Source organism: Miscanthus floridulus, chromosome 18 (assembly GCF_019320115.1).
Source record: "Miscanthus floridulus cultivar M001 chromosome 18, ASM1932011v1, whole genome shotgun sequence".
Classification (NCBI taxonomy): Eukaryota; Viridiplantae; Streptophyta; class Magnoliopsida; order Poales; family Poaceae; genus Miscanthus; species Miscanthus floridulus.
In genome coordinates, this window is record NC_089597.1 from 103,955,532 (window position 1) to 103,981,216 (window position 25,685).

The following is a 25,685-nucleotide window of genomic DNA, read 5'->3' on the forward strand; positions in this document are numbered from 1 at the left end:
AAACCTTGAGAAAATCCTCGCTACCTCCCCCTCCAAATACCATATACCTTATCCTTAGATGAGTTTGATTCATTCCTAGTCCACTTCATGTTCTCCATGGAAATCAATATGTTAGAATACTCACAGATAAATGCTACATCGTTATCAATGCACTTGTGGATCTATCTATGCATCATAACTAGTGCCAATAATCTTTCTAGCATATCTCACCCTTCTATTTAATGAGAAGTTGATGGTTGAGATGGGATTCAATATCCTCTAACACCTATGAACTTTCACTTTATTGGCGTGAGGGACAAGGCTATTCGTCCTTGACTCTAAAACACCTAGCATTGACCTTTCTCGTTTATGCTCTAGATGATGTACTAAAGGCAGTGTAAGAATCCCGATTGATTGAATGTTGGAGTGTGGGGCTAGTTGGCCTTGCCAATGGTGCTAAGTCCATTGATTTCATCAACTTGACATGTGAATGGCTTGGATGAGTCCTTAATGGATGATGTCATGAAGGCAGTGTAAGAAATATGGTTGCTTGAATGTTAGAGTGTGGGGCTGGTTGGCCTTACCAATGCCGCCAAGCCCATTGATTTCATCAACTTGACATGTAAATGGCTTGGATGACTCCCTAATGGAGGATGGTAGTTGATGGAGGTTGATGCGCTTTTTGGCTGATGGGATGAGGTATCGAGCCTCTCGGATGCCTTTTGGTGATTAGGTTTGTTGTAGCCTTGATGCCAATAGGAGTCCTTAGGTAAGTCTGTTTACCTTGTGACGAGTTTTGTGGAGTTTGGAAAATGCTTATGGCCGCCCAGCCTTGCCGTACACCCGACTAGTTGCTTGCCTCGACTAGTGACATGATCTTCTAAATTGCATAACTTTTGCATCTAGACTCCAAATTGTGTAAACCAAAACTCCATTTTGATCATCCTGACTAGCTCTTCAACAAGGTGCAGCAAAATATTTGGTTTGAATTAGTCCTTCACAAGGTCAAAATGCCCTTTGCTTCTTTACTATGTACACATTAAGATGTTCAAAATTGTTCCTTCGTCAATGATTGTATTTGTTCATCAAATTATAGACATTCCTTACAAACATGTTGGAGCGCAAAACTTGTGTAAATGTTTAGTCTAAATTAAATTATATCTTCCAACTAGCTTAGGTTCCACTATTCATCATTGAGATGTGGTGATCGAAATGGTTTAGAACGATCGCCGACAAACTTCCTTTACCAGTTGAAGATTGAGATGGGATTCAATAGACACCAACACTTGTGAACTTGCAGTTGAAATATTGCTCATATCTCGTGTAATACACTCGTAGAGTGAGGGAACACACTTTTTTTGCACTTGATGTTCAATTATCCTAAGGGTGGCATGTTTAGCGTGTTTGTATTGTATCCAACTAGAAGTTTGACTTATCATATTGCTCATTAAAAACTACAATGGCTTAGGAATAAGATAATATTAGAAGTGAATCCATAAGATTTCACTCAAAGGATTCATTAATTAATGATTAATTAATACTAAGATGTATTTGAAAAGTATTAATGCCAAAATATTTTAGTATTTTATATGGGTATAAGATAATCTTAGCTGAAGACTAAAAATGGATGCTAACAAATACTTCTTCTGTCCCAAATTATAAGGTGTTTTGGCATTTCTAGATTCATAGCATTTGCTATGTATCTAGATATAATATATATTTAGGTGCGTAGCAAAAGTTATGAACCTAGAAAAGCCCAAACTTCTTATAATTTGGAATGGAGGGAGTACCTGCTTAAATGTTTTGTGTAATAGCTAAGGGTCCCAATAAGTATACAATATTTTATTTCACAAACCAATAAATATTCGACTAATAATCGGCAAATAGATGTGCATAGCTATTTCAATTGAAAAATAATTTGTTGTTCACGCACAATTTTCTTTACACGCTTTCTAATGGCGACTAATAACTGGGCCCATCTTTTCCCACACAAAAGAATGGCCCATAGTCCAGTGAGATGTGGTAAGACTTGATGTGCAATATATTTCATGCATTTCAATCTCACGAGATTTCTTTCCCTTTTCCCCCTAAATTTCTTCTATATAAGGATGTGTAGCACAACTTCATTCCCACCGAAACACAACCACTCTAGCAAGAAATACATTCCTTGCTTGCTCACATATTGGCTATAGTATCTTGTTGTTCTTTGTTCCAGGATGCCGAGGAGGGCAAGGAGGTCAGGAGTGAAGTTCGTTGAGGATGATAGAGATCGTAGTCTTACATTCTTCAAGAGGCGCTCTGGGCTTTTCAAGGCTGCTTCTGACCTCTCCGCCCTCACCGGTGCGAGGGTTGCCATGGTATTGGAGTCTGAAACTGGAAAGTTTTCCTCTTTCGGCACCCCAAAGGCTGGCCCCATTGTTGACTCTTTTGTTTTAGGGAATGCACCAATAGATTCTAACAGCAGTGAAGAAGACAAGGCAAGAATCACTAGCTTGCAAAATGAGTTGTTCCAGTTGGAGAAAGCCAAGGCCATAGAGGATAAGAGGAAGTATGAGAACATGGCATGAGCCAAAGAGATCCAGGAGACCTCAAGGTTTTCCAAGTTTGTTTATGGTAGCATAGAGGATCTTGATGCCACTGAGCTCTTTGAGATGTATCGTGAGCTCTCAAGGATCAAGCAAGAGATCAGTGATCGATTGCCTACCTTGCTCCATGAGAATCGAGTAGAAGCCAGTGGTCGGCTACAAGATCCACCATTTTTCCAGCCTACTTGGTGGCACTCAATGCCTTCATATGTTGCAATACCACCAAATTATTCTCCATGGGCTCCCTCCCAAGGATCCTTCCATCAACATCCATGAGCCTTCCAAAAGAAATTGAAGCCACACAAGTAGCAATGACTAGGGATCTTCAATGGGAAAATTGGTTCTAGAACTGACAGAACATTGTTTCGTGAAATAGCTCTGAAAGATCTCAGAAACGTCAAGTACCACCAATTGAATGATCCATTAGTCTTGTCACAGCATGTACTGCAGCAACATGATGAGTGATTTGAGCTGCTTGATTCTGTCTCCATGCCAGTGCTCCCAAGACGCTGTGCCGACCATTTGAGATCACCTGCTGTAGTGCGTGACATCCGTGAAGCCCTCACTATGGAGGTGTTGTGTGACTATTTGAGGGCCCGGGAGTTGGTCCGAGAGGTGGAGCTGCTTCCTCTCCAATCTGACCGCTTCATTTGGAGATGGTCGTCCAACGGAAAATACTCGGCGTGCTCAACATACAGTGCCTTCTTTGCTGGCTCGACTACGTTGTTGGGAGACATGGAGCTCTAGCAAGCCAAAGGCACCTCCACGAGTTAAATTCTTCTTCTGGCTGGCTCTACACAGGGGCCTTTGGACTTCCCATGGGCGTAAGCGCCATGGCCTTCAAGACGACGACGAGTGTACCCTCTGTGACCAATGCCACGAAACGGTGACCCACCTAATGCTCGGATGTGTTTACAGCAGACAGGTCTGTCACTTGATCTTGGAGCCGCTCGGTCTGACGGCCATGGTGTCTGTGCATGAGAATGAGTTGGGGGATAGGTGGCTTCACCAAAGAACACGGCTAGGCTGGATTCGACACGATGATGCTGCTCGCCGCTTGTCTACGCTGGAAGGAAAGTAACTCCAAAGTATTCTGCAATGTGTCCATGCCCCCCTGGAGCGTTCATTTCACATCCTGGTTCTAGAAGCTGCGGATTGGTTCCAAGCCGCATACTCAAGCTTGTCCCTATTAGCGCTTTGGTTGCTCAGCTCTAGGGCCATATAGTCCCTCATGTAATCTCGTTCGCTCGTCGGGCACTCAGACTTGCTTGTGACTCGCTAGCGAGCTAGCGGCCTCCCTTGTAACGTTGAATCTTTCCTGCCTTCTTAATGAAATGCGGGCCTAGCCCACTCGCGAAAAAATATATAAAAAAAAAACTAGAAATCATAAGTTCTAGTATCCTACGATTAATGAGTTTTTTTTCTATAAAAAATATAACGTCGCCTATGACATCCTAGAATTATGCGGCAAGGGTAAAGCAGTAAAAAAAAAGGTCAAAAAACACGGTTCGCGCAGAAGAAACAGTCGAAAAATTGTACCAAAAAAAAAACAGTCGAAAAACGAAGGTTGGCGAGTGACTCTGCGTCTGGCTGTGGCCCTGCCCTCTCTATGGGCCTCTTCTTTTCCTTATTGGTAATGGGCTGGCCTATAGTACATATACAGGTAACAATTTGTGGGTACCGTTTGGGTCCGGCACACGAACGGAACGTTGGTCCATCTGCATAACTCTGATTTTTTTTTTGGAAAAGCACAACTCTGATTTTCTGATTTTGTTTCTTTTTTGGAAAAAAAATGCAATCCAAGTCAAAAACCCAACTGCTGCGCACCTTAATCAAGGGCACTGAGCAAATCTGAGCCATCCACCTCTATGTCGGTTCAAACAACGGCCACAATCGAACTTTGTCACCGACGTACGAGGCCGCAAGCCCGCAAGAAACACCAGGCTCTCAGCTATATAGCGAGGCAAGGCACCCGACCGCGTCGCATCGCAGCGCAATTCCCATCCCCATCCAGATCGAACGAACCAATCCCTCCCTCCCTCCCTAAACCCTAACCGCTCCGATCCGATTAGATCGGCTCCGCCATGGCCCCCGTGCTCCTCGGCCCTCCCTCCATCCGCGGGGCGCGCCCACCGCCGTCCGCCGTCGCGGACGCCGAGGCCCCCGCTTCCCACCCCTTCCTCGACCTCCTCGACGCCGGCTTCAACGCGCCCAACCCCGACGCCAAGGCCGCCGCGGGCGCCGAGCCGCCGCGCAAGGCACGCACCGAGAACAACTCCGGCACCTACGCCAGCTCCGGGAATCCCTGCCTCGACCTCTTCTTCCAGGTCGTCCCCGACACGCCGCCCGACCGCGTGCACGCGCTCCTCGCCGCCGCCTGGGACCACGACGCGCTCACCGCGCTCAAGCTCGTCGCCAACCTCCGCGGCGTGCGCGGCACGGGAAAGTCCGACAAGGACGGGTTCTACGCCGCCGCGCTCTGGATGCACGAGCGCCACCCGCGCACGCTCGCCTGCAACATTCCCGCGCTCGCCGAGTTCGGCTACTTCAAGGACTTCCCCGAGCTACTGTACCGCCTCATCCACGGCCCCGACGTACGCAAGGTCGCCAAGGCCAAGGCGGACGCCGACAAGGTGCGCAGGGCCATGAAGGTTCGCGTCGCGAAGCTGGCGGAGCGTCGGAGTCGTGCCCGCGAGAACTACGCCGCCGTCGTAGCCGCCACCACGGTCCCAGGCAAGCCCACGCTTGCCGACTACTTCACCGCCACGCTCGCCAGGACCAAGTCCAAGTCCAAGGGAAGCAGAAAAGCGGCGGCCGTGGCCCCGATGGACGCGGAGGAGCCTGATCAGGCGATGGAGGTGGAGCAGGAACCTGAACGCGAGGCGATGGAGGTGGAGCAGAAACCCGAGGCGCCTCAGGAGGCGGCTGCGCCACCGCAACCGCAGGAGGAGGCCGCCGCGAAGAAGAAGGCCAAGAAGAAGGTGCCCAAGGCGGCCAGGCTCGCCGTGAACGCACTGGAGACGTACTACAGCGATCGCGCCTACCGCTTCCTGTTCGACTGCGTCGCCGAGTTCTTCGCCGACCTCCTCGCCTCTGACCTCAAGCAGCTCGCCCCCGACGGCAAGAAGAAGAAGATCGGGCTCGCCGCCAAGTGGTGCCCCACGCCAGGCTCGTCGTTCGACCGGACGACACTGCTCTGCGAGGCCATCGCCCGCCGCCTCTTCCCGCGTGACTCCAGCCCCGACTACGCCGACCTTTCGGAGGAGCACTACGCCTACAGCGCGCTCCATCGTCTCCGCCGCGAGGTGCTGGTGCCGCTGCGCAAGGTCCTCGAGCTCCCCGAGGTGTACATGAGCGCCCAGAGGTGGTCTCAACTCCCCTACGCCCGCGTGGCGTCCGTGGCCATGAGGCGCTACAAGTCCCTGTTCAAGAAGCACGACGAGGCGCGCTTCGGCAAGTACCTGGAAGACGTGGAGGCGGGGAAGGCCAAGATCGCGGCGGGCGCGCTCCTGCCCCACGAGATCGCGGCCGCGGCGTACCGCGGCGAGTCTGACGCCGTGTCGGAGCTGCAGTGGCGCCGCATGGTGGACGACCTCCGCAAGAAGGGCTCGCTGAGCAACTGCATCGCCGTCTGCGACGTGTCCGGTAGCATGATCGGCACCCCGATGGAGGTGTGCATCGCCCTGGGCTTGCTCATCTCGGATCTCAGCGAGGAACCATGGGCGGGCAGGGTGATCACGTTCAGCCGCCGCCCGGAAATCCACTTGGTCAAGGGGAAAACCCTCAAGGACAAGTACAGTTTCGTTGAAAGAATGGATTGGGGAGGCAACACCGACTTCCAGGCGGTGTTCGACCGCATCCTCAGCACGGCAGTGGACGCCCGGCTGGCACAGGAGAAGATGATCAGGACCGTGTTCGTCTTCAGCGACATGGAGTTCGACCAGGCTTCGGCGAACCGGTGGGAGACCGACTACGAGGCCATCAACCGCAAGTTCCGGGACGCTGGGTACGGCGACGTGGTGCCACAGATCGTGTTCTGGAACCTGCGGGACTCGCGCTCCACGCCGGTGACGTCGACGCAGCCAGGGGTTGCGATGGTGAGCGGGTTCTCCAAGAACTTGGTCAAGCTCTTCTTGGAGAACGATGGCTTGGTGAGCCCGGAGGCTGTCATGGCCCAAGCGATCGCCGGTAAGGAGTACCAGAAGCTAGCCGTGTTCGATTGATTCATTGATCGAGGTGATTGACGCGTGGGGGGTCGATCTTGCTCTTAAATGTTCTGCACGAATAATGTGGGACAAATGCTTGGCATATGTTTTTCGTCCTGGATAGTTTTCAGAGATAGCCTTCGGCTCTTTCATTTCTCTAGTTGATTGTTTTTGCTAGGATAATACTAGTGAAAAAATAAATTCGTTGTCTCATTTGTTCTCACAAAGGCTCGTTCATTTCTCCAGTTAATTGTTTTTTGCTTGATGTGAAAAAATAATAATCTCACTTTGGCAATCGTGTTGGTATATTCGGCAAACAAACATATACGGTATATCTCAAAAAACATATACGGGAGTATATATAGCATCATCCGCCGCAACATGCAGGTTCCTGCTCAGCTTGCACAGTGCTAACTTTGCTAGCTTATTCAGCATTCTTAATGGATCAATCAACCAGCAAGGAACAAAGAGATTTTATTATGAGACTAAGTTACACACGATCAAAATAGAGTTTGGTTCAATGAACTTGATATCAAAAGCATGCAAATCTTGGACAGTCTCAATTTAACTTCGTTTTCCAAAAAAATAAAAATAAATTATCCCTCCAATCTGGATTTTAAATATAGGAGAGCACCTTTTATCAAAAAATAAATAAATAAATAAAGAGGACGAATCAACAATTCAAGAATCCAGTTGTCGGAGCATTGAAGCTGGCTAAGCAAATTTAACATTATTTAATAATATTTAAAATTAAAATACACATATGTTTAAAGTTAAACCATCACACAAAATCAAAAATCCCATAGGGATGTCGTTGGAATTGTGCCAATCAGGATCCATCAATCAAATAGTGACGAGAAACAAAAATTAATAAGTCTGGCTTTTTCATAACTGAGCAATAAGTGCGTTACCATATTTTATATTAGATACATAAAAAACGCTCTAACTCGAGCGTCCGACGTCCTGATCCACCCATTGTACGCGCCACCCATGCCGCGCCCACCCGCCCTCTGCGCCGACACCGTTCGGCCCTTTGTGCTACGCCCCCAGCTCCGCGTTGCCGGTGAGCACACCGGTGACCTCCACGCACCACCCACCCGTCCTCTATGTGCACCGCCGCTTGTGCTGCCCCCACACCCACCCTCTGTGCACTGCTGGCGAGCACATAGGTGACCTCCAAGCACTGACAAGCCTCCATTTGCGAAGCAGCAAGGAGATGTTTTGCGCTGAATGAGCATATCGCAAATGTATGTTTCAAATATTTCAGGTGTTTTCGAGGTATGTTGCAAGCGTTTTATATCGATGTTGCAAAAGTATATCGGGATGTTGCAAAAATAGATCGGGATGTTACACATGTTGCAATGGCTATACACGTATGTTTCAATTGTATGTTCCAAAAGTAGATATGCATGTTGCATATACATGCATGTTGCAAGCATATGTTTCAAGTGTTTCATATGTCTGTTGCAAGTGCTTCGTCTGGATGTTGCATATGTTTACAATAGTTTTCAAGTGTTTTCCAGGTATTTTGCAAGTGTTTCAGACGTATGTTGCAAGTGTTTCAGCTGTTTTCGGACGTATGTTGCAAGTGTTTCACCTAGGTGTTGGAAAAGTAGATCTGGTGTTGGTTGCACATGTTGCAATGGGACCCACCTGTCGCAGCCACCTACTGCAGTTGATGGGTGACTTCCGGCCGGTGTAGGCTCGTTGTTGGAGCACCGCTGAGCGGGCGCAGAGAAGCCAAGCGCAGACGTGGGGGGAGGGGGTCCACGCGGTGGGGCGCGCAAAAAATAGGCGGGCACGGGCTTCTTCTCTTGTGCGCAGGCACCATCCGACGCTGCGTCCCGAATCGGAAGTCTGGGTGCCAACAAGTTCATAGATACATAGAAGGAAAAGGGGTAAAAATAAACTAATACGGTTTGAATCAGGTTACCTCAAACATAACCACTGTAGCCCACTAGGAAAAGTGCAAATAAAAGACCAGAAAGGACAAACACGAAAGACGAGAAGGAATAAAAAAAAGGAACAAATCGCACAACACGACATTCTAAAAAGATCGGCCCTTGTTTAGTTCCACTAAATTTCCAACTTTGGCACTATGCAAAAAAAAGATTCCTCATCACATCAAATTTGTGGTACATGCATGGAGTACTAAATGTTGACGAAATCAAAAACTAATTGCGCAGTTTGGTTGTACTTTACGAGACAAATGTTTTGAGTCTAATTAGTCAACGATTGGACAATTATTACCAAATAAAAACGAAATGCTACAGTGTTACAAATTCCGGCGGCGCCAAATCTGCCAGCGAACTAAACGGGGCTGGATTATTCGCGAAATATGAACGATACTCCTTGCTAACGACTCTACTAGCGTGTGTACCTGCAGGGGCGAAAACGTCCAGATCTGCTCTCTGGCTACTTTATTTTCTTCCTTCCACCATGTTCCTCTGTCGTCCACTTGCACATCCAGCTGAAAGGTCCTAATATGGCTAGAGGAGGGTGAAAAGCCTATTTAAAAATCTATAAACCAACTAGAGCAATTTGATTAGTGTGATAAATAGCGAAATGCAAACTTGCTTTAGCTCTACAAGGGTTGCAAGCCACCTATCCAACAATTCTAATTGCTATGATCACTAGACACACAAGAGGCTATGTTGCTACTCACTAAGAGCTCTCAAACTTGCTACACTAAATAGCTCCATTAGAAGAACTTAAGCTACAAAGCAAGCTCTCAATTCTAGCTACACTAAAGAGCTTGCTACAACTAGTTTACGGGAATGTAAATGAGTGAGTAAGGTGATTATACCGCTGCATAGGGGAGTGAACCAATCACAAGATGAGTACCAATTCAATCACCGGGAGAATACCAAAGGGCAAGAGACAGTCAATTTTTCTCTCGAAGTCTACTTGCTTGCCAGCACACTAGTCCCTGTTGTGCCGACCAACACTTGGTGGTTCAGCGGCTGAGGTGTTGCACGAACCTTGTCCACACAATTGGACACCGCAAGAACCTATCCACAAGTGAGGTAACTCAATGACACGAGCAATCCACTAGAGTGACCTTTTGGCTCTTCGCCGAGGAAGGTACAAGACCCCTCACAATCACCAACTCATGCCGAAGCTCCTCAGCTGCTCCAAGCCATCTAGGTGGCGGCAACCACTAAGAGTAACAAGAAATCCATAGCCACAACAATCTCTAAGTGCCACTAGATGCAATCACTCAAGCAAATACACTTGGAATCACTCAATCTCACTTTGAATTAGCAATCAAGTAAGAGAAATGAGTGGGAGGGAGTATGCTCAGCTCACAAGGATGTCAAAGATGTCAAATAGCCAAGAGAAATGCCTTGGAGATGGTCAAACACTATTTATAGACGTCAGCAAACGAATAGAGCCGTTAGAGCCAAAGAGGGGAGCCCTGCGTACTGACCGGATGCGTCGGTCGGGTTGACCGGATGCGCCCGCGTCAGCATCTAGTCGACGATCCACTGCCATGTGTCCATGCTTTGAACCCTACGCGTTGATCTTCAATGGTTGAAAATGGTCAACGTAGTTAGTCAAGTGACGACAGAACTCGCCGCTTGCGCCACCTAACGCACGACAAAGAGTATCCAGAGGCAAAAAAACCTTGACCCGACGCGTCAGGTCAAAGGCAACCTGACGCGCCCGAGCGTCCGGTCAGTGCACCACTCCTACATGAGCTCGCCCGAGGCTAATGTCACGGTACGTCAGCACGCACCTGACTCAGGGCCTGTGCGTCCGATCGTGTGAATACGCCGCCAGCCAACAAGTGATCGGGCACACCAATCGAGCCAGGGCCAACGTCTGATCATTCTTCTCCACTCTCGGCCAGTCAGCATTGCGCGGCTATAAATGACCGAACACGCCCGGGGTGAGTCCGGTCACCCCACGGCTAGCGTTCGGTCGTGGACGTTCTCCTCTTTTTCTTTTTCTAAGTCCACAACCGCTTCACCCTTGCTTCCAACTTGCTAACCACAAAGTGTAGAACTTGTGTGCACGTGTGTTAGCATTTTTCAAAGCATTTTACAATGGTCAAGGTTAACACTCTAGGTTCCTAAATGCATATGCAAGAATCATGTCACCTAGTGGCACTCGATAAACCATTTAGCCAAAGATTTCCTTTCTTTATAGTACGGCTATCGATCCTAAGTCACTCACACCATCTATGGTGTCTTAAGTGCAAAACAAAAACCTATCTTATACCTTTGCCTTGATCTTCTCGGTTTTTTGTTTTTCTCTTTCTTCTTTTCCAAGTTGAGCTTGATCATCTTTATTTCATGTCCACCTCCATCACCATGGACCTCATCTTGCTCAAACACTTGGATTGGACCACCTTTTCTAATTCACACATTTAGATCAAAGGTTAGACCTAGGTTTCATCAATTATCCAAAAGCAAACTAGGGCTTTCATCGGCTCGGGCGTCAATGCCACTAATTCCCAAGATATTCCATCTCCTACTCGAGCGCATGTCACTCACTAGTTCTAGTAGCACAGCACTGCCTCTGTCGTTGTTAAATGCTAGCCACCTTCTTCCTCTCACTAATACAAAAAAAGCATTTGTAGCAATGCCTTCTTTTCTAGGGGCCGCTCAATTTAAAACCGCTCGTACAAATGGTTTCTAAAACGAGCCGTCCCGATTTGTAGGGGTTGCTGGTATTTTTCAGTCGCCCCTAAAAATGGCCCTATTTGTAGGGGCGGATCTAGATCAATCCAGCCGCCCCTACAAATGAATTTTTTGGTGGGTCTTTTGGGACTAAAAACTGCTATTTTTTACCTAGATTTACTCAGTCGCCCTTACAAACCGATTTTATAAGGGCGGTGTTGGTATTTATTAACTTGTCACTTGTTTTAATAACCACCTATTAATTACCTACATCTCCTAACATTACTTTACTAGGTTGTCAACCCTAGTGATGGTGCCAGAGATGCTTGTTGGTGCTGCCTAGCATCACTACTAGAATGATGCTAAGTAGTTCTTTATCATCTTATGTGACTAGAAAGAATATATAGATATGAATGAAAAAGATCTGCAAGCGCAAATATAATATACCATTGTAGCACTTCACCCGAGAGTATTCCAGGTATCATTATTTATACTTTTACCACAGGGAAGGTCTAGCATGGACAAGTATTGATAACTTATACTATTGATGGAGAAGTAAACCATAACCAATATTCTACTCATAATAGGGGTAAGTCATAGGATATATATATATATATATAAATAATAAGTATTGATCAATGATAATGATAAATCACTCAGAGTACTCCTTTCTATGGCATTAGCATGGTCAGGTAGAATATTAGAGGAATAATTCCTAAGTCATCCTTAATTACAAGTCAAAGCATACATTGATTAGTGCAATTGCACCTAGTAATCATGGCTAAGATCATCTTCATATCTACACATAAGGGATATTACTAGGGAAGAGTAAGAACAGAGCTTATCTTCCTTCGTAATCAGATCTTACGTGCTACCTACATCGGGGAGTGGACTACAAAGGACTCAACGGGAGTGTCACGTCCGCGATCTACCACATGACCTAGAATATAGGGTGTGTTCATAAGTAAACAATGTATAAGATACCATGCTTACACAATGTCGACCACCCACCCATGGTACCTTAGAGTGAGCGCTATACGAACTTATGCATGAACATGATGATAATCCAACTATACTAAGCATGTAATCAAAGTAGATGATGAACATTATAACGAAGAACATGAATAAGATGAATACTAATGTTGTCATAACAATTGTAGCAAGCATATAAAAATAATGGAGATACAAAAGAGAGAGGGGGTACAAAGAGTATACCAAACCACGCTCTTGACACGATCGGAAATCCAAGCGAAGCCTGCTTGCCTCCCTCTAGACCTAGCCTAACTAGCTATGCCCTAGAATATGTTGGAGCTCTGAGGATTATTAGGGTTTCTGTCTTCTCAAATGACTTGATGCTTAGGGGGGCAGGGGCTGATATATATAGGCCGGAGCATCCAACGTGAGCCCTTGGATTAAACCGACTTAAGGAATGGCGTAGATGCAACCTAGGAGGCGGAGGAGAACTGATATTGTGATGAGGCTGATAGGTGGGACCCTAGGGGTCAGACGGCCTCTAGGTGGGGCTAGCTGGCCCCACCTGGCGGTGTCTCATCTCCCGCTTCGGTGTGGAGTCTTCTAGAGCCTTCTTGTGTCCGTTTCACTATGGATAAGCATGATTAAAATGTGACATGTAGGTCCACCTTGGTGGTTTTCTGGATAAACCCTGCAAAAATCATAGATTCAACAAAACTCATGGAATTTATTAGTTTAAACCCCGAGACCTTTGTTGGTGATCCAATTGTGCCCTTATACAAGTTTTATTGACAATTTATAATGGTTGTTAACTACCGTCAACATGCTCCCCAAGCTTAACCTTTGCTAGTCCCTTAGCAAAGCTAAACTCAGCAATTTGGATCAGGAGTTGCTGCGATGCTTTCACTCCTCAAAAGTACACATTCGTTCAAACAAGAATTCTCCTTTGGATTAAAATAAACCGATCTGACTTTCAAACTTACCCATATTACCTTCAACTATGGGGCTCCTTAGCCTTCACTTGGGTCTTGAGCAATTGAAAGACAGAATGATCAAGTCAAGCACTATGTCTCAAGTTCTTTGCTCAACCATTATTCTGGAGTTTTTATAGGTTTTCAAAATAAAACTCAGAGCTTCCATTGTATGACACTCTCAAGTCTCTCAATATATGTGGTACCTGTGGATCCTCACCAAGGCAATAATAATGTTATGCCTTTCTCTTCCTACAACTAAGGCTTATGTGGAGCTCATAGCAGTGAAAAAAGCATGAAAGAGCATACTTACAATACATATATTGTAAAGTCAAACTTCGGATCCAAAGAGAGTTAAGTCATACAATCAAATCAAGATGTCCATGTGTGTGGATGTATATGGTGGATATAGATGGTGGCTAATCTAATTCTAGTTTGCTCCTTGAAAACATATCTCTCTTTTGAAACTTGAAAACAACTTTGCAAGAAAACATGAGCTATCTTATTCATCTCTTGTTTTCATTTCTTTTTTAGGTGGGCATCTAAGTACCCATTGTTTTCAATATCTCGGACACTTGTCCATTTTTTTTTCTTTCTTTTTTTTGAATAACTTTTGCATAGCCCCATGTCTCTTTTGACTGCAACAAAACTTTTGCGAGATAGCAACAAGAATTTAGAGCATTTATTTGGTGGATATCCTATAGGCCATATTTTTTGTGTTCACTCCTAGTGTAAGAGTAAAACATTTTTGGGTGGATCTAGATGGAATGGCATGTTGTTGCGCCTACCCCTAGTGTAGGAGTAGTGCATATGTGGGTGGTGTGTACGTGATCTTGATTTTAAGAGCATGACAAACCTCTCATAAGGGTCAACAAAGCTTGACTAAACTCAATGCAATGCAAGCAACATATATGAGTGAAAGTTTTTCTAATCTAAATATCATATATGGCTCTCGTAGGAATTTAAGCTTTGTCATACAGGAACTCATCATGTAATATTTTTATGTTTTTCAAAAGATAAACCTCCAAAACTTTAGTATCACTTGGAACAAGATAAATAGCAGCTCAGACCTTCTCATATCATATTCGTCAATTACCTAGACTTAGATCAAGCATCTGCTATCCATGAGTTTCCAGCCCAGAGTAAATTCTTATATCAAAACAGTCGTATCCAAAACTCGAGAGACTTTAAGGCTAAAAACTATAGGTACTTGAAAGCAATTAGAATAGAGCAACTATTCATCATTTCCATTGCAAGAGATTATCGTAGAGTCTTTTATTTAGTGAGCTCTTAAAAACAGAAAACTAGACACACACTTTTTATTTTGTTTTCAAGTTTTAAGATCACACCTTACTAATATATATATATATATAACTGGCTAGGACAAATTTCTATTTTGTTTTAGTTTGTTATGCATCTTTTTATTTCTTTAGCTAATATAAAGCAAACTTAAAAATAGTAAAACTAAAGGAAAGAAATACTTAGCTAGATACACGGGGGATGTCCTCCCCAAGCTGGATGTTGTTGTGGTCGATTGTTGAATGTTGAGTGATACTTCTCGGAGCGGGTTTGCCAGCTGATGTCCTTCTCATTCATCCAGAAGCTGGGTTCCTCAAGTGTAGCGAGTACAACAGCGGTTCAGGAAGATGTACTTTGGGTGGATGAAGATAGGTGGGTAAACTTGCTCTTGATCTTATGTGTCATCCTGCAAAATACTACAACAAGAACACCAAAACTCGTGGCACAGATTAGGATAAGGGGTTAGCGGTCAGTCATTCAAAGATTTGTCGTCCTTGTGGGTTTAGATAGATTTTTGAAGCGACCGAATTCTAGCAAGATGTCTATCTAGTATTTTTAGATTTTCTATTTTATGATATGCAGAACAGAAAACATGTATGCATAGTATTTTTAATTTTTATGCCACCACAGTGAATATTCCCATGGCTTTTTACACACCATAGATGTATTCACATGGGGCTTTATGATGTAATGATGAAATGTATTCATGAAACTTTTTATCTTTCTTTTATTAACACAATGTAAATGCAGAGAAGTAAATATGCTAAAGTGAAAAATAATTTATGCAATGCTAGAAAGTAAATATGGATAACTACCGTTGTTACCTCAAGGTGAGGGTTCGGATTTTTAAGTCCTCCGGACAGGACTTGACTAGGGAGAAGTCCTTCATTCCTTGGGTGCATCATCCGGTCTCAGCGGTGGAGACCCAGATGACTGCACATCTTGTGATGGAGATTCCGATGATGATGTCACCTTTTCTTTCCACACCTGCGTGGACTGTGGACTTTTCTTAGGCGGAGTAGGTTCATCTTTCATAGGTGCTTTAGGTTCTTCATCTTCTCATTCATTCCATCAGGGTTGGTTCCTTTGACATTAGGACGATCGACGTCTCCTCCTCGAGTGACTCTTCTTCAGGTGTTCATAAGTGGTATAACTATTAAAATAACAGCGTACCTTTTCTCTAGGGAATTGGAAGTGGACTTGTCTAGATCTGACGTAGATGATCATGTTGGTGGTGTTGAGGAACGGTCTTCCAAGGATGATGGGTATATCATCTTCTTCTTCTCCCCTGTCTAGGACCATGAAATCGGTAGGAGCATAGTGATCTTGTATTCTTATCATAATGTCCCTCGCTATTCCTTCAGGGAATTGGATTGATTGGTCCGACATCTGCAACTGCATATATGTAGGGAACAAAGGTTTGTTACCGAATAAATATTCATGCATTATATTAGACATTATGTTGACTCATGATTCAATGTCGTAGAAGGTCTTGTGGAAAATTCTTTTACCAATGGTACACTCGATCGTCGGTACGCTAGGATCATCCTTCTTAGCAAGGAATGGTGAAGCGAGGAGGTGGTCGTACTTAGATAGGAGTGTGTTGATCATGTGGCTGACTGGTCTTGTTCTTCCTCCTTCTTTGGTTCTTCTTCTTCTTGGTTATTGTTGTCTCTTCGTGCAGGTATGCCTTTTGTAGATGACTAGGAGATTGCAAGATGTGGTTCTTGAAAGAGAACTTCTCCTTTTTATTCTTGATCGTGAAACAGATCTTGGCACTGTCCACATAGATGATGGCTTTTGCGGTGCTCAAGAAGGGTTGGCCTAGGATGATGGGTGCCCTTTCATCTCCACCTATTTCCAAAACCACAAAGTCTACGGGAATATATGATTGTCCCACTCGAACAATGGCATCTTCAATAACTCCCTTGGGGTAGCAGAGTGACTGATCTGCAAGCTACAAATGCATATTTGTGTACAACAAAGGATCTCCTAAAATTTTCTCATATATTACCTTAGTCATGATGTTGACACTTGCTCTGAAGTCACAGATAGCTTCTTGGAAAATGTGAGGTCCAATGGCAATGGGGATGACAGGTCTCCCTAGATCACCTTTCTTGTCCAGCAAGGTATAATCTATCCACCTTCCTGTCGATGGCTCTGTGTAGTAGTAAGATGCATTGTGAATATCGAAAAGATTTGTAGTTTCTAGATCTTCCCGCTGCCCTAGAATCTTACCTTTGTCAGATGGTGGAATAGCAGCCGCCAGTTGAGCTATTTGTGATTCTATCATTTTATTAAAGCTATGCTAGTTCTTAATGGCAGAAGCAAAGCTATCCATTCTATTATTTATGTTTTCTAATATTTTATTATCGGTAGCTACCTTCTCAGATAATCCTTCCATAAGTCTAGATTGGCCAGCAATTAATTCTCTCAAGGGTGGTTGATTGAAGTTATTATAATTATTACCTTGAGGGTTACCTTGGTAGTTCAACCTCTATTGCTGGTTCCATCCTTGATTCTATTGAGGACGATAGCAGTTGTTGTAGTTGACAAAGTTCGCGTCCTCTTGTGTTTCAGGATAGTTATTCCCTGAATGCCCAGTGTTTCCACATACTTCACATGTCATGCAGGAATCATGAATGTGCATGACTTCTTGCTTCTCATTAGCTCGGTCTTCGAGCTTCTTCATCAGTAGGTCCATCTTGGTAGATAGCATCTCTACCTCCTTGAGTTGATGCATACCTCCACCTCTCTTGCAGGTCTGAACACGTCCTTCATTCCAGCCTTGGTTGGAGGCCATCTTCTCCACAAGAGTGGTCACAGCTGGAAGTGTAAGTGACAAGAATGCACCTCCAGCAGTAGCATCTATGGTCTCACGAGTGCTGTTGGTCAACCTGTGGTAGAACATCTGCATGAGTAGCCAATTCTCCATCCTATGATGAGGACATTCTGATATATAGTCTTGAAAGCGTTCCCATGCCTTAGGGACAGATTCATCATGTTGTTGTTAAAAACTTAAAATTCTCCCACATAGAGCATTGGTCTTATCCGTGGGAAAGAACTTTGCTAGGAAGGCAGTGGAGCAGTTATCCCATGTAGTGTTTCTATCTTTGTTGGCATAGATCCACTGCTTTGCCTTCCCCAAAAGTGAAAATGGGAAGAGGCGAAGTAGTATGGCGTCCTTGGTTACTCCCTTGATGGTGAAAGTGTTGTAGATCTCCAGGAAGTGTTGGAGATGAACACTAGCATCTTCATGTGCCTTTCCACAAAATTGGCTCACTTGCACCATGTTGATGAGAGCCGGCTTGTGCTCGAATCCATTGTCTCCCACATTGACTGTGGGTCTAGTCTAGATGTTGGCAGTGGTTGGAGCAGAGAATTCACGAAGAGTCTTGTTAGCCACAGCTTTAAATTCTGGTGTTAAGCTTCGCCTTATATGGTTGTCTTCTGACTCTAAAGTTAAAACTTTTTTGAGTTTAGCCATAGTCCTCTTAAGTAGTGCTTTTGGATTGTCAACGTAGTTTGTCGAAAGGTCAAAACTGGTCATACATTACCCTGCATAAGGTACACAAGTAGACAAAACAAGGGTAAGCCTATTTGAGCATAGGTTAGTGGTTTATCTCGATCACATCAATAAGTATAAGTTTATCAATACTTCCTTTGTCTAGCTACCTTCCTCGGCAATGGCGCCAGAAATGCTTGTTGGTATTTATTAACTTGTCACTTGTTTTAATAGACACCTATTAATTACCTACATCTCCTAACATTACTTTACTAGGTTGTCATCCCTAGTGATGGTGCCAGAGATGCTTGTTGGTGCTGCCTAGCATCACTACTAGAATGAAACTAAGTAGTTCTTTATCATTTTATGTGACTAGAAAGAATATATAGATATGAATGAAAAAGGATCTTCAAGCCCAAAGATAATATACCATTGTAGCACTTCACCCAAGAGTATTCCAAGTATCGTTATTTATATTTTTACCATAGGGAAGGTCTAGCGTGGACAAGTATTGATAACTTATACTATTGATGGAGAAGTAAACCATAACCAATATTCTACTCATAACAGGGGTAAGTCATAGGATAAGATATATATATATATATATAAGTATTGATCAATGATAATGATAAATCACTCAGAGTACTCCTTTCTATGGCATTAGCATGGTCAGGTAGAATATTGGAGGAATAATTCCTAAGTCATCCTTAATTACAAGTCAAAGCATACATTGATTAGTGCAATTACACCTAGTAATCATGGCTAAGATCATCTTCATATCTACACATAAGGGATATTACTAGGGAAGAGTAAGAACAGAGCTTATCTTCTCTCATAATTAGATCTTACGTGCTACCTACATCGGGGAGTGACTACAAAGGACTCAATGGGAGTGTCACGTCCGCGATCTACCACATGACCTAGCATATAGGGTGTATTCGTAGGTAAACAATGTATAAGCACCACGCTTACACAATGTCGACCACCCACCCATGGTAGCTTAGAGTGAGGGCTATATGAACTTATGCATGAACATGATGATAATCCAACTATACTAAGCATATAATCAAAGTAGACGATGCCGATTTGTAGGGGTTGCTGGTATTTTTCAGTCGCCCCTAAAAATGGCCCTATTTGTAGGGGCGGATCTAGATCAATCCAGCCGCCCCTACAAATGAATTTTTCGGTGGGTCTTTCGGGACTAAAAAACTGCTATTTTTACCTAGATTTACTCAGTCGCCCTTACAAACCGATTTTATAAGGGCGGTGTTGGTATTTATTAACTTGTCACTTGTTTTAATAACCACCTATTAATTACCTACATCTCCTAACATTACTTTACTAGGTTGTCAACCCTAGTGATGGTGCCAGAGATGCTTGTTGGTGCTGCCTAGCATCACTACTAGAATGATACTAAGTAGTTCTTTATCATCTTATGTGACTAGAAAGAATATATAGATATGAATGAAAAGGATCTGCAAGCACAAATATAATATACCATTGTAGCACTTCATCCGAGAGTATTCCAGGTATCATTATTTATATTTTTACCACAGGGAAGGTCTAGCATGGACAAGTATTGATAACTTATACTATTGATGGAGAAGTAAACCATAACCAATATTCTACTCATAATAGGGGTAAGTCATAGGATATATATATATATAAATATAATAAGTATTGATCAATGATAATGATAAATCACTCAGAGTACTCCTTTCTATGGCATTAGCATGGTCAGGTAGAATATTAGAGGAATAATTCCTAAGTCATCCTTAATTACAAGTCAAAGCATACATTGATTAGTGCAATTGCACCTAGTAATCATGGCTAAGATCATCTTCATATCTACACATAAGGGATATTACTAGGGAAGAGTAAGAACAGAGCTTATCTTCCTTCGTAATCAGATCTTACGTGCTACCTGCATCGGGGAGTAGACTACAAAGGACTCAACGGGAGTGTCACGTCCGCGATCTACCACATGGCCCAGAATATAGGGTGTATTCATAAGTAAACAATGTATAAGATACCATGCTTACACAATGTCGACCACCCACCCATGGTACCTTAGAGTGAGCGCTATACGAACTTATGCATGAACATGATGATAATCCAACTATACTAAGCATGTAATCAAAGTAGATGATGAACATTATAACGAAGAACATGAATAAGATGAATACTAATGTTGTCATAACAATTGTAGCAAGCATATAAAAATAATGGAGATACAAAAGAGAGAGGGGGTACAAAGAGTATACCAAACCACGCTCTTGACGCGATCGGAAATCCAAGCGAAGCCTGCTTGCCTCCCTCTAGACCTAGCCTAACTAGCTATGCCCTAGAATATGTTGGAGCTCTGAGGATTATTAGGGTTTCTGTCTTCTCAAATGACTTGATGCTTAGGGGGGCAGGGGCTGATATATATAGGCCGGAGCATCCAACGTGAGCCCTTGGATTAAACCGACTTAAGGAATGGCGTAGATGCAACCTAGGAGGCGGGGGAGAACTGATATTGTGATGAGGCTGATAGGTGGGACCATAGGGGTTAGACGGCCTCTAGGTGGGGCTGGCCGGCCCCACCTGGCGATGTCTCATCTCCCGCTTCGGTGTGGAGTCTTCTAGAGCCTTCTTGTGTCCGTTTCACTATGGATAAGCATGATTAAAATGTGACATGTAGGTCCACCTTGATGGTTTTCTGGATAAACCCTGCATAAATCATAGATTCAGCAAAACTCATGGAATTTATTAGTTTAAACCCCGAGACCTTTGTTGGTGATCCAATTGTGCCCTTATACAAGTTTTATTGACAATTTATAATGGTTGTTAACTACCGTCAACATGCTCCCCCTAGCTTAACCTTTGCTAGTCCCTTAGCAAAGCTAAACTCAGCAATTTGGATCAAGAGTTGCTGCGATGCTTTCACTCCTCAAAAGTACACATTCGTTCAAACAAGAATTCTCCTTTGGATTAAAATAAACCGATCTGACTTTCAAACTTACCCATATTACCTTCAACTATGGGGCTCCTTAGCCTTCACTTGGGTCTTGAGCAATTGAAAGACAGAATGATCAAGTCAAGCACTATGTCTCAAGTTCTTTGCTCAACCATTATTTTAGAGTTTTTATAGGTTTTCAAAATAAAACTCAGAGCTTCCATTGTATGACACTCTCAAGTCTCTCAATATATGTGGTACCTGTGGATCCTCACCAAGGCAATAATAATGTTATGCCTTTCTCTTCCTACAACTAAGGCTTATGTGGAGCTCATAGCAGTGGAAAAAGCATGAAAGAGCATACTTACAATACATATATTGTAAAGTCAAACTTCGGATCCAAAGAGAGTTAAGTCATACAATCAAATCAAGATGTCCATGTGTGTGGATGTATATGGTGGATATAGATGGTGGCTAATCTAATTCTAGTTTGCTCCTTGAAAACATATCTCTCTTTTGAAACTTGGAAACAACTTTGCAAGAAAACATGAGCTATCTTATTCATCTCTTGTTTTTCATTTCTTTTTTAGGCGGGCATCTGAGTACCCATTGTTTTCAATATCTCGGACACTTGTCCATTTTTTCTTTCTTTCTTTTTTTTTGAATAACTTTTGCATAGCCCCATGTCTCTTTTGACTGCAACAAAACTTTTGCGAGATAGCAACAAGAATTTAGAGCATTTATTTGGTGGATATCCTATAGGCCATATTTTTTGTGTTCACTCCTAGTGTAAGAGTAAAACATTTTTGGGTGGATCTAGATGGAATGGCATGTTGTTGCGCCTACCCCTAGTGTAGGAGTAGTGCATATGTGGGTGGTGTGTACGTGATCTTGATTTTAAGAGCATGACAAACCTCTCATAAGGGTCAACAAAGCTTGACTAAACTCAATGCAATACAAGCAGCATATATGAGTGAAAGTTTTTCTAATCTAAATATCATATATGGCTCTCGTTGGAATTCAAGCTTTATCATACAAGAACTCATCATGTAATATTTTTATGTTTTTCAAAAGATAAACCTCCAAAACTTTAGTATCACTTGGAACAAGATAAATAGCAGCTCAGACCTTCTCATATCATATCCATCAATTACCTAGACTTAGATCAAGCATCTGCTATCCACGAGTTTCCAGCCCAGATTAAATTCTTATATCAAAACAGTCGTATCCAAAACTCGAGAGACTTTAAGGCTAAAAACTAGCACTACAAGAGATTGGGCCTTCTATGACAATTTTCTGGATTATGATAGACCTTCTATGATAGCAGCATATTGTTAGAGAAGGGGTACTGTGATAAGAAAAAGCCTACAATTGTCACAATCAGAGTGTCAGAATTATTGATTGTGACAATTTTCAGGATTTGGTCATAATTACAGGCTTTTTTTGTCACTGTACCCCTTCTGTGACTATATGTTGTTGTCATAGAAGGTCTGTCATAATCCTAAAAATTGTTATAGAAGGTCCAATCTCTTGTAGTGTAGGTACTTGAAAGCAATTAGAATAGAGCAACTATTCATCATTTCCATTGCAAGAGATTATCGTAGAGTCTTTTATTTATTGAGCTCTTAAAAACAGAAAACTAGACACACACTTTTTATTTTGTTTTCAAGTTTTAAGATCACACCTTACTAATATATATATATATATATATATATATATATATATATATATATATATATATATATATATGACTAGGACAAATTTTTATTTTGTTTTAGTTTGTTATGCATCTTTTTATTTCTTTAGCTAATATAAAGCAAACTTAAAAATAGTAAAACTAAAGGAAAGAAATACTTAGCTAGATACACGGGGGATGCTCCTCCCCAAGCTGGATGTTGTTGTGGTCAATTGTTGAATGTTGAGTGATACTTCTCAGAGCGGGTTTGCCAGCTGATGTCCTTCTCATTCATCTAGAAGTTGGGTTCCTCATGTGTAGCGAGTACAATAGCGGTTCAGGAAGATGTACTTTGGGTGGATGAAGACAGGTGGGTAAACTTGCTCTTGATCTCATGTGTCATCCTGCAAAATACTCCAACAAGAACACCAAAACTCGTGGCACAGATTAGGATAAGGGGTTAGCGGTCAGTCATTCAAAGATTTGTTGTCCTTGTGGGTTTAGATAGATTTTTGAAGCGACAGAATTCTAGCAGGATGTCTATCTAGTATTTTTAGATTTTCTATTTTATGATATGCAGAACAGAAAACATGTATGCATAGTATTTTTAATTTTTATGCCACCACAGTGAATATTCCCATGGGTTTTTACACACCATAGATGTATTCACATGGGGCTTTATGATGCAATGATGAAATGTATTCATGAAACTTTTTATCTTTCTTTTATTAACACAATGTAAATGCAGAGAAGTAAATATGCTAAAGTGAAAAATAATTTATGCAATGCTAGAAAGTAAATATGGATAACTACCGTTGTTACCTCATGGTGAGGGTTCGGATTTTTAAGTCCTCCGGACAGGACTTGACTAGGGAGAAGTCCTTCATTCCTTGGGTGCATCATCCGGTCTCAGCAGTGGAGACCCAGATGACTGCACATCTTGTGATGGAGATTCTGATGATGATGTCACCTTTTCTTTCCACACCTGCGTGGACTGTGGACTTTTCTTAGGCGGAGTAGGTTCATCTTTCATAGGCGCTTTAGGTTCTTCATCTTCCCATTCATTCCATCAGGGTTGGTTCCTTTGACATCAGGACGATCAACGTCTCCTCCTCGAGTGACTCTTCTTCAGCTATTCATAAGTGGTATAACTATTAAAATAACAGCGTACCTTTTCTCTAGGGAATTGGAAGTGGACTTGTCCAGATCCGACGTAGATGATCATGTTGGTGGTGTTGAGGAACGGTCTTCCAAGGATGATGGGTATATCATCTTCTTCTTCTCCCCTGTCTAGGACCATGAAATCGGCAAGAGCATAGTGATCTTGTATTCTTATCATAATGTCCCTCGCTATTCCTTCAGGGAATTGGATTGATTGGTCCGACATCTGCAACTGCATATATGTAGGGAACAAAGGTTTGTTACCGAATAAATATTCATGCATTACATTAGACATTATGTTGACTCATGATTCAATGTCATAGAAGGTCTTGTGGAAAATTCTTTTACCAATGGTACACTCGATCGTCGGTACGCTAGGATCATCCTTCTTAGCAAGGAATGGTGAAGCGAGGAGGTGGTCGTACTTAGATAGGAGTGTGTTGATCATGTGGTTGACTGGTCTTGTTCTTCCTCCTTCTTTGGTTCTTCTTCTTCTTGGTTATTGTTGTCTCTTCATGCAGGTATGCCTTTTGTAGATGACTAGGAGATTGCAAGATGTGGTTCTTGAAAGAGAACTTCTCCTTTTTATCCTTGACCGTGAAACAGATCTTGGCACTGTCCACGTAGATGATGGCTTTTGCGGTGCTCAAGAAGGGTCGGCCTAGGATGATGGGTGCCCTTTCATCTACACCTGTTTCCAAAACCACAAAGTCTACGGGAATATATGATTGTCCCACTCGAACAATGGCATCTTCAAGAACTCCCTTGGGGTAGCATAGTGACTGATCTGCAAGCTACAAATGCATATTTGTGTACAACAAAGGATCTCCTAAAATTTTCTCATATATTACCTTAGTCATGATGTTGACACTTGCTCTGAAGTCACAGATAGCTTCTTGGAAAATGTGAGGTCCAATGGCGATGGGGATGATAGGTCTCCCTGGATCACCTTTCTTGTCCAGCAAGGTATAATCTATCCACCTTCCTGTCGATGGCTCTATGTAGTAGTAAGATGCATTGTGAATATCGAAAAGATTTGTAGTTTCTAGATCTTCCCGCTGCCTCGGAATCTTACCTTTGTCAGATGGTGGAATAGCAACCGCTAGTTGAGCTATTTGTGATTCTATCATTTTATTAAAGCTATGCTGGTTCTTAATGGCAGAAGCAAAGCTATCCATTCTATTATTTATGTTTTCTAATATTTTATTATCGGTAGCTACCTTCTCAGATAATCCTTCCAGAAGTCTAGATTGGCCAGCAATTAATTCTCTCAAGGGTGGTTGATTGAAGTTATTATAATTATTACCTTGAGGGTTACCTTGGTAGTTCAACCTCTATTGCTGGTTCCATCCTTGATTCTATTGAGGATGATAGCAGTTGTTGTAGTTGACAAAGTTCGTGTCCTCTTGGGTTTCAGGATAGTTATTCCCTGAATGCCCAGTGTTTCCACATATTTCACATGTCATGCAGGAATCATGAATGTGCATGACTTCTTGCTTCTCATTAGCTCGATCTTCGAGCTTCTTCATCAGTAGGTCCATCTTGGTAGATAGCATCTCTACCTCCTTGAGTTGATGCATACCTCCACCTCTCTTGCAGGTCTGAACATGTCCTTCATTCCAGCCTTGGTTGGAGGCCATCTTCTCCACAAGAGTGGTCGCAGCTGGAAGTGTAAGTGACAAGAATGCACCTCCAGCAGCAGCATCTATGGTCTCACAGGTGCTGTTGGTCAACCTGTGGTAGAACATCTGCATGAGTAGCCAATTCTCC

General features: G+C 43.1%; 2 protein-coding genes and 1 non-coding gene across 3 annotated transcripts; all 3 read left to right on the top strand.

Annotated features, from left to right (window-relative positions):
- Positions 1 to 2,195: 2,195 nt before the first annotated feature.
- On the top strand, positions 2,196 to 2,546 carry LOC136524304 (pheromone receptor transcription factor-like). The gene has a single exon (XM_066517723.1). The coding sequence runs from the start codon at positions 2,196 to 2,198 to the stop codon at positions 2,544 to 2,546; it is 351 nt and encodes a 116-aa protein (XP_066373820.1).
- A 2,079-nt stretch (positions 2,547 to 4,625) lies between these two features.
- On the top strand, positions 4,626 to 6,989 carry LOC136522311 (uncharacterized). The gene has a single exon (XM_066516141.1). It carries the CDS (start codon positions 4,649 to 4,651, stop codon positions 6,785 to 6,787), a length of 2,139 nt encoding a protein of 712 aa, XP_066372238.1. The 5' UTR covers positions 4,626 to 4,648; the 3' UTR covers positions 6,788 to 6,989.
- A 10,580-nt stretch (positions 6,990 to 17,569) lies between these two features.
- LOC136524927 (small nucleolar RNA R71) lies at positions 17,570 to 17,678 on the top strand. The gene has a single exon (XR_010776274.1). It is a non-coding gene; the product is annotated as a small nucleolar RNA R71 (small nucleolar RNA).
- Positions 17,679 to 25,685: the final 8,007 nt, after the last annotated feature.